This window comes from Pseudonaja textilis, chromosome 5 (genome assembly GCF_049901715.1).
Source record: "Pseudonaja textilis isolate UNSWEBS1 chromosome 5, rPseTex1.2, whole genome shotgun sequence".
NCBI classification, from domain to species: domain Eukaryota; kingdom Metazoa; phylum Chordata; class Lepidosauria; order Squamata; family Elapidae; genus Pseudonaja; species Pseudonaja textilis.
In genome coordinates, this window is record NC_141994.1 from 1,396,974 (window position 1) to 1,412,745 (window position 15,772).

Here is a 15,772-nt window from a genome sequence, read left to right on the forward strand (position 1 = left end):
TAAAAGGGATGGATGATTGTGCTTATTATGGAAGGGATTATTACTCTTATGAATAACCTTTTAACGTACCGTACCAAGGGTTTAATCGTGCAAGAACCAAAACTCCCATTAACAAAGGGGTGTGTGTGTGTGTATCAGTTCAGCCCATCCAGGTCACTGGACATGAGTTCTCTTTTTTTCAGTTGCCAACGAAGGCCTTCTGTTAAAAAAAAAAAAGCTTGTAAAGATTTTACGACTATCAAAACATAAAGTTTCTTATTCACAAGTAACAGAATAGATTCTCCAATGTACACACGGTTGACAAACCGAAATGAAGCCAATTGGCCTTTATGGGTTTGTGGGAATCTCCCTTAAAGGTTTCACAGTTCCATCGTGAAGGCGCCCAGCTATGACTGGTTGCCTCTGAAGAATGAAATCTTTGCTCGTCTTAAAACACCGCGTAGGGAAAGGTTTACTCTAGTGGAGGAAACAAGGTCTCCAATTGCTAGGAGGCCACTTCCACGGTGATGGCTTCAGATTTCCCGGTGTCCTGATCTGTACAGGTTACGTGTAATGACCCGTCCCTGAGGAAAGAAAAATAAACTTTATCCTCACTTCTTAAAACATGCAGATCAGGGGTGCCTCCCTCCTTTGGCCACTGGACTTCCAACTCCCAGAATTCCCTAGCCAGCAATGCATCGACTAGGGAGCGTTTTCTGCTGACCCGCAGCCCATTTCCATCGCCAAGATCTAAATCGGGTGTCCAATTCTTGGCCCTTTGAGACCGATGGATGTCAACTCCCAGAATTCCCCAGCAAGGCACCACTGGCTGGGGGATTCTGGGAGCTGGAAGTCCACAGGTCTTAAAAGTGGCCCTGGTTGGACAGCCCTGATTTCAGTCTTAGCGACAGAAATGAGGTGTGGATCAGCGTAAAATGTTTATTGAATTCAGGGTCCCAGAAATGGGTGCAAGAGGGTTGCAAGAAGGACACTTCTGTTCCATCTCTCGCCTTTATAGATCTATGTTAATTCAGGAAGGCCTTTGTTCTTATCCATTTCTTTCTTGGCTTGTGGCTTGCGAACAGCAGCCTCCTTTCTTCCATGCAGAGATACTGCAGCTGAAAGCAGGCACACCACAGGTAGTTCTCGTCTTACAACAAGCCATTCAATGATGGTTCCCAGTCAAATCAGCCCTAAAGCAAGAGCTTCGTGGCCCTTACAAGCACTTAAGGGCAATTGTACAATGTGTTATTGTCCTCCCCGGTCTCACAACCCCATTTCAGGTGCTGGCCAACCGGGTTGTATTTCCAAGTGGTTGCCAAGTGCTCCTGTGATCACGTGGTAGACTGGGTATCCATCTCCCCTTTCCACAGGGGAGGAGAATGGCCGTTCATAATGTGAGGAAGTGTGAAATATTTATGGAAAATTAGAATTGCTCAATAAATGTCCTTTCCAGTGTCCCTAATATATATTTAGAATCTGGTTATATCAGCATGAAAATTATCACATTGCAAGATCGGTAAGTACTCATGGTTCTGACCCAAAGAATTGTAAGATTTCTGTTTTCCATACCTCTTCATTGTAAGGATAGTTAATATATGATGCAGACCTCCTGCTTTGACGTCTAAATCCTGGAGTACAATCTGTTAAAAAAAAAAATCAACCACAATTATATAATTCAGCTGCAACCAAGTTTTGAAATCACTGTTAGGGAAATGTTCTAAGGATTAAAGGTTTGCTTTAATCCTCCACTTGGATTGAATGACAAAGGACTTAAATTCTTCTCACAGAGTTTTAAGATCAACAGTAATGGAACTTCAGCACTCCATACAGGAAAATTTCATATATATATTTTTAACTTGAGAGATTTCGGAAACTAAGAGAGTCAAAACTTATCAGAAAAATATGGGATACATAGCAAACCTTTTAAAAAAATCCTCTAAATTCCTTAAAAAAAAATCAGACTTTTTTTCCCCCAAATAGCTTTAAAATATGTATGTATGTACATGTATGTATATATATGTGTGTGTGTGTGTGTGTGTGTGTGTGTGTGTGTGTGTATATATATATATGTGGGTGTGGGTGTGTGTATATATATATATACATATATATGTATATATGTATGTGTGTGTATATATATATATATATATATATACATATATATACACATACATACATACATACATACATACATACATACATATATATATATATCTCCAAGCATGAAACCTGTGCACTTCTGAAACTCAATCAAAAAAATATTCATAGCCTGTAAATGCCAAAGGAGATATGCTGAAAACAAACATTTCCTTCTGAACAGGTATAAAACATTGCACTGCCCACATTAGCAGCCTTTTTCTTTCTCTACCTGTGCAAATCTCTCGTCTTCTTTTACCGGGCCTTTTTCCAGAGACTCGTACAATTCCAGAAAGACGGAGGGAATTTCTCCCGGGGCCTCCAACATGTGTTGCCTTCGAGCTGGCAAAGGAGTCCCTGAAGGGAAGACCACCAGGAATTTGTCCGTTCCCGACTGGTCCAAGGCCTGGGGGAGAGTGGGGGGGGGGTGGTTAAAATAAATAAATAAAGAAGTCTTGCAGAAGTTTTACTCATTTGGAGGTAAACCGTCTCCAACAGACGCGGGAGGGGTAGCAGCACCCAGCAAACCTTGGCCAAATCTTTTAGCAAACTGTGGATGGAGAAATCATTGAACAGGTAAAAAAAGGATTCTAGGTGGTGACTGTTAGGAATGTAAGTCACCTAACAGTTGGGTTGGAAAATATATAAACCAGGATAGACATTTTAATACTGTCTCTTTAAGGGAATGCTAAAATTATAATTGGGTGTGGTTCCTCAAATGGCCATAAACAAATGGCCCAGAAACCTGGGTTGTTCTGTTCTGTTGTTGTAGAGAGTGTTGAGTTCCTGCATTTCCCTATTGACTGTTGCTGATCATCATTCTTCTTGGATTTGATGTGAGTCTATTTACTGAACTGTTTTTGATACTGGAGTTTGTTATTTGGATTATCCCTGGACTGAAAACTGACTGCATTAACCGTGAATGACTGTGTTTGGCTGAATTCTGTACTCCTGCCAACTTCAGCATCTATGAGGTGGTCAGGAACTGGAACAAGGCGAGTTTACTAAATTTTATTTAATTACTAGCTCGATACCCGTGCTTCAATACAAAACTGTGTGGTTGGGTTAGTTTTGGGGAAGGAAAATAAGGGGGGGGGAGGAATTCTGCCTACCAGCATCCATCGGTATTCATCTGGCTAACGTTCTGTCAATGTGTGAGAGAGTGAAGGGCTGTTTGGAAACTGAAAGGGTATTTGCTGTGTGAGCAAGGAGACAGCAAGGAGTCTGGGCGTGGCTGCTTGGTGCTGTGAAAGTGAAACTCCTTTCCTTTGCTTGTGTTTTGCATTTGGAAGAAATTTCTTTTCAGGTGGGGAGGGGGAGTAGTAGAACTCCTTAGCATCAGAGCGTGTTCATAAGAATAATACATGAAATACTAATGCTCTGATGGTCAATTCAAAACATCCTTTCTTAAGTGAGCACCTGGAAGCCGAGAGGAACATACGGGCCAAATGTCAAGTTTGTAGGCTTGACGGTTCTGGAGATTTTGTGATGATGCGTGAGGGGCATTTCGCTTTTACATAGAGAGATTCAACAGGAGGTAAAATAGCATCCCTGCCGATATGTGATGTGATGATTCCAGATTGTGCCCCAGCTCCTTGGAGGAAACAGAGTCTCACCTTTGTTGCCCCTTTCATTCAAATTCCAGCCTTTTGTCCACCTGTCACACAACAAAGCAGATGCCAATCTGGTTCCCTCCTTTCCTAGCAGACGCCCCAGAGATGATCACTGGTGCAAGTGACTGAATTCACATTAACCCCGATGTCCTTCACTGCAACGTTGCTTAGTTTTCCTTGTTCCCTGTTCCGAATATTTTGCATTGTGGTGGTACCTATTTTTTTTTTTTATCCTAATGGTTTTCAAACAGTTAGTTTAATTTCAGTCAAATGACCAGCGTGGTGGCTCGCCTCACAATCAGGCGGCTGTGATCCTTGGTAGCGGCAGATATTTCTTTCTGTGGGCGCAAAGGGAAAATATCTGCTGTGCACTCCGCATAGGCGTTGGGAAGGGCATCCGGCCAGTAAATGCTCAGCTCCATCCATTCCGCCCAACTCGATTCCAAATTAAGGGATTTACAGGTTAAAAGAAAATGAATAACAATTTTGGCCCCCAAGTTACAGCCGTCTCTGTAACCATCTTACCTTGACCAATATGTCCCTGGCAGAACATTCGATGGACACCATGTCGTTGTCTGAAAAAACCTGCTCTCTCCCGAGCAAGATTCCTGCTTCTATGGCCGCTCCAATGGGGATGACCTCATCGGGAGGGATGGAGTTGAGCAAGTCAACATTAGGGAAAAGCTCTCTGATCATTTGTTGTAGTTTTGGAATACGGGCTGAACCGCCACACAGAACCACCTAGGAGAAGCAAGTTTGAAGGACAGAGACGTTAAGTGGAAATTAGTTGTTAGGCAAAGAGTTGAGAGCCTGTTTGGTCCAGGGATGAAGGCACCAGGCTGGAAACCTAGAAGGTTGGGAGTTCTAGTCCTGCCTTTGGCACAAGGCCAGCTGGGGGAATCTTGGGCCGATCACGCTCTTTCAACCCTAGGAAGCAAGCAATGGCCAACGGGAACGGGACAACTTGCTGCAGCCAACTCACCACGGGATAATTTGTCACAGGACGATTCAATAATTCAATTATTTAAAATCAGTTTTTAAAACTGCATTTTATTTTTCTGTCGTTCACATTCTCATTCTGTCCCTCAACTTTCTTAAATGACTCTATTCCGCCGGGTTTTTTTGATATTGGTGTAAGTCTTGTCCTGCAGTGACTTGGCCATGGCAAGGTATCTTTGCAGTCCGGTGGCCAGGGCGAAGGGGCTTCCTTTGCTGCCATCTAGTGTTTTTCCAGATTTCTGCAACACTGATACTATCGTGCAGCCATCACTGTAACCAGCCCATTTGCCAAGACACGAATAAACTAGATGAAGCGATGATATAATTGGCAGCATCAAAGCGAAACCACCCAATCGCTCGTCTTGTAAATCAGGCCAGGTCTCACAATGCAGACCATCGTGCAAGTTACTGCATCAACGTTTTACTCAATGTTGTAATCTTCCTTGTTCTACAGGTAGCCCTCAACTTAAGGCTGTTTGCTCACCAACCGTTCAAAGTTACGACGGTGCTGGGAAAAAGTGACTTTACAACCAGTCCTCACACCAAGAACCGTTGCAGCTTCCCCATGACTACACAATCAAAATTCAGGTGTTTTCGACAACTAGCACAAATATACAACTGCTGCAACATCCCAGGGTTATAGGGTTGCCATCTGTGACAAGGGAAGGGATTGGGGCGAGCTGCATTCGCTTAACGAATATGGAATTCGCTTAAAAACTGAAGGGAAAAGGGCAAAAATAATCCCAATTAGGGGTGACTCACTTTTTTAAAAAAATTTTTTAACAACAAACACAAACACAAAATCATATTTCCATTAAAGAGTGTGTCAGTTGGTACATATCTTCTTGTGCACAATATCAACAGTCTTTCCCTTCTAGATACATTATTAGAATTCATATTATATGAACATGCACATTATATTATTATTAACTCCTCATTAGACTTTACTTATAAATTGCATCATCCTTTTCAAGCAAATCTCAATTTTTTACATATCCCAATTCGTAACGTCATTCATTTCATTAGAATCCGTTATATTACATGGTCTTTACTCTATTATTATATTTATATTGTATTATGTATTTAAATTGTATTATGTTTTATTTGGGAGTGACTAACTTAATGACCACATCTCTTAGCGACAGGTTCCAGTCATAATTGTGGTCGTAAGTCAAGGACTATCTGTAACGCCATTCACGGGTTCACAAGGAGAAATCCCTTTATCTGCCTCTCATTTCAAGATTGTACCTTTTATAGTCACTGATGCACAACGAACCCTGGCCCAGTTCTCCAACACTGGAAGTTTTAAAGAAGAGACTGGATAACCACTTGTCTGAAATGGTATCAAGTTTCCCTGCCTGAGCAGAGGTTGGACTAGAAGACCTCCAAGGTCCCTTCTATTCTAGTTCCGACACCTGTTCAAGACCTGAAACACAGCAATGTATCAATTCTGGAACAAGGGTTATGCCTAAAAGCTTTTCTTCGGCCATGACATTAAATTCTAGTTTATATGAAGCCAGGATTCTTCATTACATCTACACCAACAAACCCACCCACCCCACTTCCTCAAACTCTTTGAGACCTAGAAATCGAATGAGAGGGGGGAAAAAATCGAATAAAAGGACACCCTTACCTTGCTAATATCATCCGTCCCGAGTCCCACTTGCTCCAACAATTTTTTGATTGCTTCAATGCACTTAACAAAAAGGGCGGAGCAAATAAGTTCAAATCTGGCCCTGGTGTGTAGTAAAAAATAAAAATATTAGTGTGTCGACCTTTTCTCGTACGCTTTCTTTTCATGTGGTGGTGAATGTAGTCTGGATTCCCAGGAGGAGAGGGAGCGCTCCTTCCCACGGGGCAAAGAATGGAAGGCCTGCTAGGCAGGAAAAACATTTAAGATGGCTCCACCCTTGTGTATATATACTTAGGCAAACAATTGTTGTAGTCTGGCAAGATTCCGTCTGCAGGCAAACAATAAATGAACTATTCAAACTTAATACTTCAACTTAAACTATTCAAACATCATGAAGGAACACCGTGTGTCATTATGCTTCTTGTTTATTTTATCTTAACTATCAAACATTCTTTTGGAGTTCAGCTATGTAGAAGTGTCATTAATGACACAAACCATCTACAGACGATAGAAACTGCCCTGTGTTTTAAGTATTGCTAATTTCTACCTAATCGGGGGCCCATTTTCTGCAGGACCTACCGCTGAAAAATAGGAATGGGCAAACTGTTTTAAATATTTGGAGAGTTTTGAACTCCAAAGACATGTGCTGAGTTCAAAGCAGCCTTTCCTGACAATTAAACAAGTGCCCAAATTTGAAATAGCCGTTTCCAGCTCAGAACGTTAACGAAATGATTGAAAGGGCCTGAAGGTATACAAGCTTCAATCTAAGGAATTTTACAAGTGCCACTTGATAAGCTCCCGAGATGGAAATAAAGAAAAGAGGCTTGACAATACTGAAGCTTACCTGGAAACATTACAGTCAAAATCCATCCCATCGTAGAGGGAGTCAACAAAACAATTTGCAGTTCCCAGGGTTGATAATGAATGTTTTGCCACTTCGGCGCTGTTCATTAACTTCATCATAGCCCTGGGATTTCCTCTTACGTCGTTTTTATAATATCTGTTTTTTTTTTAAAAAAATCAGTTATTAATCACAACAAACTATACACTTAAGCTAGCCACTATTTATCCTGGATGTTTGAGGGAGCTGGGCAGTCCAGAAAGGCAAAAAATAATAAAATAAATAAAATAAAAAATAAAAATAAAATGTTAGTTTGGTTCTGATTGTTCCCTAATATTCAGTATAAATGAATCAAATGTGATTCTGATATTAAAAGCTAAATAAATATATTTGTGGAGGTTCCTCAAGAAAGTCAAACAGTAAGGACTGAAAAATTTCAAATCGTCTCTATCTGTGTTCCTTAGACAGACAGTTTGACAGAGGTAGAAAATATAACTTTAGTATTCTCAGAGATGAAGATTACAAACGATCGGCGCTTTCAAAACTCTCAAACGGAACGAAGGATCTTTCAAAGGTCCTACTGAGACCATTACACTTATTTTTAGCTGATCTGAATGACAACAACAGAAGTCAGATGCCACCAGTTTTGCTGATAATGGTCCAGTGTATAAATACTTTGTTGAATTGATCTCCCACCTTCCATTCAGGAGTTCAATGAGGCACATCGTGTCATGAACGGTTCCAGAATTGGGGACGTCCAGGCTAGAGAAAATAAGGACTAGGGGGTCAGGATAGCAGTCTTCCAGTATTTGAGGGGCTCCCAGAAAGAAGAGGGGGAGGGGTCAACCTATTCTCCAAAGCAGTGGTCACCAACCAGTGGGCCAGGGACCACTGGTGGTCCACAGAGAAATGTCCCCCGCGAAGCAATTAATCCAGGCTGCACAGGAACACAAGGATGCGCCGCCCACGTGGCCCGTGGGAACACAAGGCTTGTGTCACTTGCATTGCCAACAACATGAGGTAGTGAGAGGGAGGGAGGGGAAAAGGGCGGAGGGGGAACTTGCCCCATGTGCCTGGCCTGGCCACCAGACTGCTTCTTTCTTCTTCTGCTTTTGGCTGCACACAAGGAAAGCAGCAGAAGTCTTTCTTTCTCTCCCCCAAACTCCGCCAGAAATGAGTCTTTGGGACCCTGCAAGGCCTCCTGCTTCAAGGGGCTGCACCAGCAAAGACTCATTTCTGGTGGAGTTTGAGGGAGAGAAAGAAAGATTTCTGCTGCTTTCCTTGCATGAAGCCAAAAGTCTCTCTCCCCTCCTGAGAACGGAGCTGGAGACGGTCTCCTGCGATCCCAAATAAAGAACGATCGATCGGTAAGAAAACGGGGTGGGGGATTTGCCAGTAGACTTTTTTTTGGGGGATTTTCCCAGAGTCTCTGGTCCGTGGGATTTAAAATGATGAGTTTGGTGGTCCCTGAGGTCCAAAAGGTTGGCAACCCCTGCTCCAAAGCCCCCGAAGGCAGGACAAGGAGCAACGGGTGCAAACTAACCAAGGAGAGAAGCAACCTAAAACGAAGGAGGAATTTCCTAACAAGTTAGAACAATTGATCAGTGGAACAGCTTTGCCTCCAGAAGGGGGGGAAGGACTCCAAAACTGGAGGCTCTCCAGAAAAGATTGGACAGCCGTCTGAAATGGTATAGCCTCTCCTGCTTGAGCAGGGGCTGGACCAGATGACCTCCAAGGTCCCTTCCAACCCCCGTGACCGTGTTTTATATAGAGCATTGTCTCTCCCAGGTTGGGCAGAGAAAGAGTTACTGCCTTGCATCACCAGTGCTCTTCCCTAACGGAGACTAAGACGGCACCCTCCGGTTCCACCTTCCTAGCCCGACACCAAACGTTTGCAATTGAGGGTTGGGTTTTTTTGCAATTGTGGGTTTTGGGGGGATGAGGAATTTGCACCACTTTGGTAAATTGCTCCCATTTTTACATCATTACTTTATACATACATACATACATACATACATATGTATTACAAACTATTCTAAAAATATGAGTTCCAGGTATGCTTGCAAAAGAAACAACAGATATCCTGCGATCTCCAGAACCTAAAATTACATTTAATGTACTTACTGAGCTTTCCTCAGCCTCTTGCTGGCATCGTCAGAGTTTTAAGCTACCACTACAGAGATCTATGCCTTTATAGATCATTAACCAATTTAGCCCTCGCATGCGTGAGATAGATAGATAGATAGATAGATAGATAGATAGATAGATAGAGATATATAGATATAGATAGATAGATAGATAGATAGATAGATAGATAGATAGATAGATAGATAGATAGATAGAGATATATAGATATAGACAGATAGATAGATAGATAGATAGATAGATAGATAGATAGATAGATATAGATAGATACACACCACACACACACACACACACACAGACACATGCCCGACACCAAACGTTGCTCTGGATGTTTGGAGCACTTACCTGCGGAATTCGGAGGCCAGGTGTTGCGCCAAGGCTTCCGTGAAACAGGTGCCACCTATGCTGTCATCAGTGGTGGTGGACAGCACGCGGTAGAGCCCACTGTTGACTTCTATGACCGTGATGGAAAGGGAAGCTCCTCCAAGCTTAAAGACCAGCACGTGGCTTCCATTTGCAAAACACAAAGGGAAAAATCATTTTCCCCCCTCAAAGGGTTAACAAGCACATAGTCCTCAACTTACGACCACAACGGACCCCCAAATTTGTTGCTGAGCAAGACAGTTGCTAAGTGACCTTCGCCCCATTTTTACAAACTTTTGTGCCACATTAAGTGGCACATTGAGTAACACGGTCATTAAGTGAATCTGGCACCCCCTTGGCTTTGCTGGCCAGAAGGTCGCAAAAGGAGACCACACGACCGTCATAAACATGAGTCAGTTGCCAAGTGTCTGAATTCTGATCACATGACCACGGGGAAGGCTGCAGCGGTCATAAGTGTGAAAAAGTTGTGTCACTTTCTCCAGTGCCGTTGTAAATTTGAATGGGCACTAAATGAATTGCTGTAAGTCAAGGACTCCCTGTATTCCAATGCCGATTATGGTTCTGTTATGAATCCTCCTCCTCCTCTTTTTACGACCCCATAATCCCTTGCGGGGTGGCGTCTGGGCAAGGGAGGTAGTAGAGGGTTTACTGGCCGGATGCCCTTCCTGTCACCAATGTGGAGTTTTGTTCACCAGATAGATTCTCATTGTGAGAAATAGCTGCTTCTACCTAGGATCAATGATAATGCGCCTCTGTGGCGCAGTGGTCAGAGTGCAGTACTGCAAGCTACTTCTACTGCAGCCAGCTGCCTACAATTTGGCTGTTCAAATCCCATCAGCTCCAGACTGACTCAGCCTTCCAAGTTTGGTCAAATGAGGACCCAGATTGTTGGGGTCAGCAGGCTGACTCCGTAAACCGCTTCGAGAGGGGCTGCAAAGCCATGTGAAGCGGTATATAAGTCTAAGGTCTATGGCTATTGCCATCAATGTTTAGAAATTCAGTATAAAATACAGGCTGAAGGGTGCCCGTTTCTGCCCATGGCTAATGGCAAAGGTGGCTTTTTTCCATTTATTTGCAACAGACAGGGTGGAAATCAACACAGGGGGAAAGGTTATTCTTTTGAAGTCTTACTTCGGTGTAAAAATTACCACCACCCCCGTAGCTGAGGAACCCTTAATCACCTTTTCCCACTGGGGGAATCTTGTCCGATTCCATAAGCAAGCAGAGCCGCTGATGGTTCGTGAATTAGACGGAGAACATTAAGTCCGGCACCTTTAGCAGCTTCTCTGTGACAGACAGGAATCAGACAGGAATCAGTACAACAAGACAACCCTAACAGCATTTTTTCACCATAAAACCCCAGGGTGGTTCTCGTATATTATTCTAGGTAAATCTAAACCAGTGACTGCCATTCTTATCAACTCCTAGATGTATAAATGTCAGCTTCAGAATTACTGGGTGAGTGGAGTAGTCCTGTACATTTAATATAACAACTTTAAAAATGATAAAACTTCCAGAATTTCACAACTCAGACATTTGGGGTTTAGAGTTCATACAGTTTCCAGTTACCAAGGTTGAAAAATTATTCTTGAACCATTCCAGATAGTTGTCTTAATATCACCCATGCTGCAATAACACGCAATTAGGGGAATAATTTATTTTGTTAAGCTACATCGATATGTAATAAAAAAAGAGGTAGCATAAAGTTTGTGTTTATATTCACTTCTGCATCAAACTCAAGACATTTCAAATTTGCATCGACTTTCAGTGTGTGTATTTCAGTCATGCGATAATCCCTATGATCGCAGCAGTATTTAAACACCAAATACAGAGAAAAGTAGTTTTAGCAATGGATGAAAATGTGAACTTATGTTTTAACAGCATTTCACTGCTTGAAAATGATAGACCATCTAGGTGGAATACAAAAATTTAAAACAATTTTTGGTGTGTTTGTCTCTTTCTTAGAAAAAAAAAAAACATATCCTAGAGGAAAACAGGAACAAGATAGCTTGTACCTGTCAGGATTCCGGCAGTTACCCCCAATTAAATCATAAGTCTCGAGCCAAACTTCAAAAATTTGAAAAGGATTTATTGGGGGTTAAACTGTCTTGACGCTGCCTGGGTATATCGTAATTCATATTCTCCAATGGGACACCTCCATAGCCCAAAGTCATCTATCATGCTCTCCGGTTAGACTTTTGCCTGGCAGAAACTTCAGCCACCTGGTTCCTATCTTTGAAAACTATTTATGGAATGCAATTTTGGTTTTGCAAGCTGCTGCACTGCGGCCCCCTCCCTTTCTGTTGGCAACTCTAAAGAGACCATAGAAATATTTTATGAGTTGACATTACCAATTGGTAAAAAGTAGCTAAAGTTTCTTCCAATTTGGCCTGTTTGTCCCATGGAAAAAAATCCCAAGATGGTCTGTCACTGTTTATTTGTGACTTCTGTACCCAAAGATGCGACACAAGAGAACAGCAAGAGAAACCAACGTGTCTGCCTCTGGATATTTTGTGTGGCGGATGAGCCAGCTTCCAAAGGATGTCTGATCCAGGCAGAATGCTGTGTCCACAGGATCTGGCCTCGATTAACTCCAGAATCTGCGTTCAAGGAACCACACTCACCCAAGAACGTTTTTCTGCTTCTCTCCAAAATCGAAAGGCACGGTAATGACGGTGTCATTGACATCCGAACCCAATGCGAATTGAGCGGTTTCTAGAGAAATACAGAACGACACCATCAGTAAAACCTAGTCCGTTTCTCAGAACTTAGCATTATTTTTCCCCCCCCTCCAACTTGAATACCCTACCTTTCATCTTCCTGAAGATTAACTTTGCAACGTCTTCTGGAGAAACAAATTTGCCATCTATTTCATAAGTAAGTTTTCCGTTCTTTTCGGTCACCTACAGGCAAATCAACACCAGGTATTCCTCAGGTTAGCTGGACCATGAGAGATTTTTAATGCACACACACACACACACCCCTGATCTTTCGCTTAAGAAAACCATCAACCTCATTCTGATCCACCCAACGATGCCAGTTACTTTATACTAAAAAGAAATTAAGTTATTTTACAGCGGCCTTTCTAAACTAGCCCCTCGTATTGTTCTTGGCTAGGAATTGAGGAAACGGAAGTCTAGATGGCGGTTGAACAGTGGACCACAGTAAGCATGTGAAAAAGCTACAAATATCACCACTGCCACACACAAAAAAAACCCTAAGCATTCTTCTGACAATTTAGCAACTCAACCTCACACATTATTATTTTTACCATAAGCATGGGTAGAGAACAATTCCTGATAGTGAGAACAATTAATCAGTGGAACAGCCTGCCTCCAGAAGCTGTGAATGCTCCAATATTGGAAATGTTTAAGGATAGTTTGGCAGCCATTTGTCTGAAATGGGAGAGGGTTTCTTGCCTGAGTAAGGGACTGGACTAGAGGACCTCCAAGGTCCCTGCCAGCTCTGTTATTCTGTTATTTATCGCCTGCAGTTTAGGGAAGCTTAAAATTATTTCCATTCTATCAAACTTCTGAACTTAAATAATCAGGTGTGTTTTGTTTAACTTTGTTCGTGTGCTAATTCACTAGGCCTTATTCTGGATGCTCTTTTTTTTTCCTGGAACATCCATCAGATTGAATAAATGAAAAGGGAAAATATTGCTCTGGCATATCCTTGTTCTGAAGAACGGAAGAAGCTTCTTGGATGAGAAGTGAAACGTCTTCAAGGGGAAAAAAAACCAAGGAAGTGCAGTTGCCTTTTGGAAAAAAAAAAGAAAAGCACCTTTGGGACACAAATTTATAAATTTTCCCCATAGGGGAAAAAAATGGCAAAATATGCCCTCACTTACTGAACATTTACTTTCCGCAATGTATTTTTCCGCTTGTGGGTCTCCAGAGCTGAGAAAACAAGCAAAATTGGAAGGTACTTTAAAAACATTAAAACTTTAAAAAAGCAAACAAAAACAGTACATTGTGCAATAAAGAATATATGTTAAGATAGAGGTGTAAACAATATGATGATTATTAATATGATTGTTCAGATTATTATACTTAATATATTTTCATTAGAAGATATGAAGAAATGAATAGTTATAATGCTGATTATTAATATTATAAGATTAGAAAATTATTATCAATGTAACAAATATTACAAATTTTGATTGCAATATCAGAGATATTTGTACCCAGACAACATACTGTTTAATGGAAGATGATATGTTCAAGTTAAAAAAATAAAAAAACATATTTTAAAAAACAGTACATTGTTTTCATTATTATGGGAGTCACGTTTCATGAATTCCACTTTCATTCCTGGTTTAAGCAGTATAATTTCTGTACGTCTTTAAATAACGGGAAAGAAAGCAAACGGATGAAAAAAATCAAATTAGCCTCAGCTCCTTTCTAAACAACAACGCTGAGACTTGAGTTTACAAGCAGGGCCAAAGCAGACCAGTCAATCATTACATTTTAAAAAGAAATCTTAGTCAGATACACACTAACCGTTAAGAGGATATGTTATAGCAAAATTCATACCTTCTTCCAAGAATCTGTTTCACTTTTACTACGGTATTTGAGAGATTTCTCACTCGGTTTTGTTTCGCTGCCAGACCAACGATCTAAGAAAATCATTGAAGAGAGGTTGGGATTTTTTGAAAAAAATAAATACATGACTTTGGCTTGAAGTGTTTAACAAAAAAAAGGGAAATTTACCTCTTCCTTTTCAGAAAAGGCAACAACAGCAGGAGTTACCCTGTCCCCAGCATCGTTAGCCACAACATCTGCACGGCCATCCTACAACACACACAAGCACACTTACTAAGAATCAAAGTCCTTATGTTTAATCAAAGTCCTTATGGTTTTGTAAACTTATAAAGAAAAGCACAGTGGTAAATCCAAGTTTTATTATTTTTTAAAAAAAGAAGGTTTAAAGCCACAAATTTGGATCTCAAAGATACCGTAACTGATTTTCTTTACTTCGGTAGGGGAAAAAATGATAAAGAGAAATCCTTACAAACCAACCTGATTCAAATATAATAAGTCAATTTTGCAATTCAATCAGTACTTTTAAGACCCTACAAGTATCTGGAATATACTCAATGAGTTCAGATACAGCAAGGTAACATCATGTCGAGTAATAATTCAACCCAACGTTTACTGTATTTTGTCAATCATAACAAAATATAGTTTAGGTTAACTATTAAGAGGCTTAATAGTTATGGATTATTTTTCCCCTGGAAAGAGTATTACACACATTTCTCAAGAAATCCCTCCAGAAACCAATCTTTTTTCCTATTACTAGCCTAATTTTATTTTTAAAATAATAAGATAAGCTCCCTCCAAGGTGCTGAAGGATGAAAGGAAAGCGGCATATATATGTATGTATGTATGTGTTTGTGTATGAGTGTGTATAAAGGAATGTTGTAAAAATGAGAGCAATTCACCAAAGTGGTGCAAGTTTCCCCCCCAAAAAAATAAAATTGAAAAAAAAAACAATTGCAAAAAAAACCCTCACAATTGCAAAAAAGTTAGAAACCCAAACTTTTTCAATCTCCCCCAAACCTCATCAGATCTCGTAAGTCTAATTCAAGCCACCCCCAAAGCTTCAAAATGTAACCCCCTCCCTTGCAAAAGAAAAAAAACCCTCCTTGGAAGCAGAAAGCCAGCATCTCAGCCTCACCCTTCTCTATAACCCTACAGCGGCCCTTCTTCTTCTTGCAAACGAAGCCCCCTCCGCTGACTCTAATGCAGGAGAGCCAGGCAGGCCCCCCACAAGAAAATCCCCCGCAACCCCCCACCCCTCTCCCTGGCCCCTCGCGTAGAAAGCTAGCATCTCAGCGTCCCTCTGCTCCCAGGGACCCCCTTTTTCTTCCAAGACAGCTTTTACCCCGTTTCGTCCCTTTTAGGGACAAAACGACCCCTCCCCAGTAAAAATACGACCCCCACTCCACCCTAAGCCCCCTCCTCGCCTTATAAACGGCCGCGCAGGCCAGCTGCTCCCCAAGTGGATTCCGATCGCCGCCATCTTTGCCGCGGCTCGCCT

At 41.5% G+C, this 15,772-nt stretch overlaps 1 protein-coding gene across 1 annotated transcript; it reads right to left on the reverse strand.

The window, feature by feature from the left end:
- Nucleotides 1–297: 297 nt before the first annotated feature.
- On the reverse strand, nt 298–15,763 carry HSPA14 (heat shock protein family A (Hsp70) member 14). Its single transcript, XM_026713162.2, is given in 15 exon segments — nt 298–563; nt 1,552–1,622; nt 2,348–2,521; nt 4,254–4,469; nt 6,361–6,463; nt 7,205–7,360; nt 9,692–9,853; nt 10,912–11,016; nt 12,355–12,445; nt 12,540–12,633; nt 13,581–13,629; nt 14,266–14,348; nt 14,443–14,523; nt 15,699–15,721; nt 15,724–15,763. Coding segments are annotated over 15 exon segments (1,518 nt in total). The 5' UTR covers nt 15,755–15,763; the 3' UTR covers nt 298–484.
- Between the last annotated feature and the right edge of the window lie 9 nt (nt 15,764–15,772).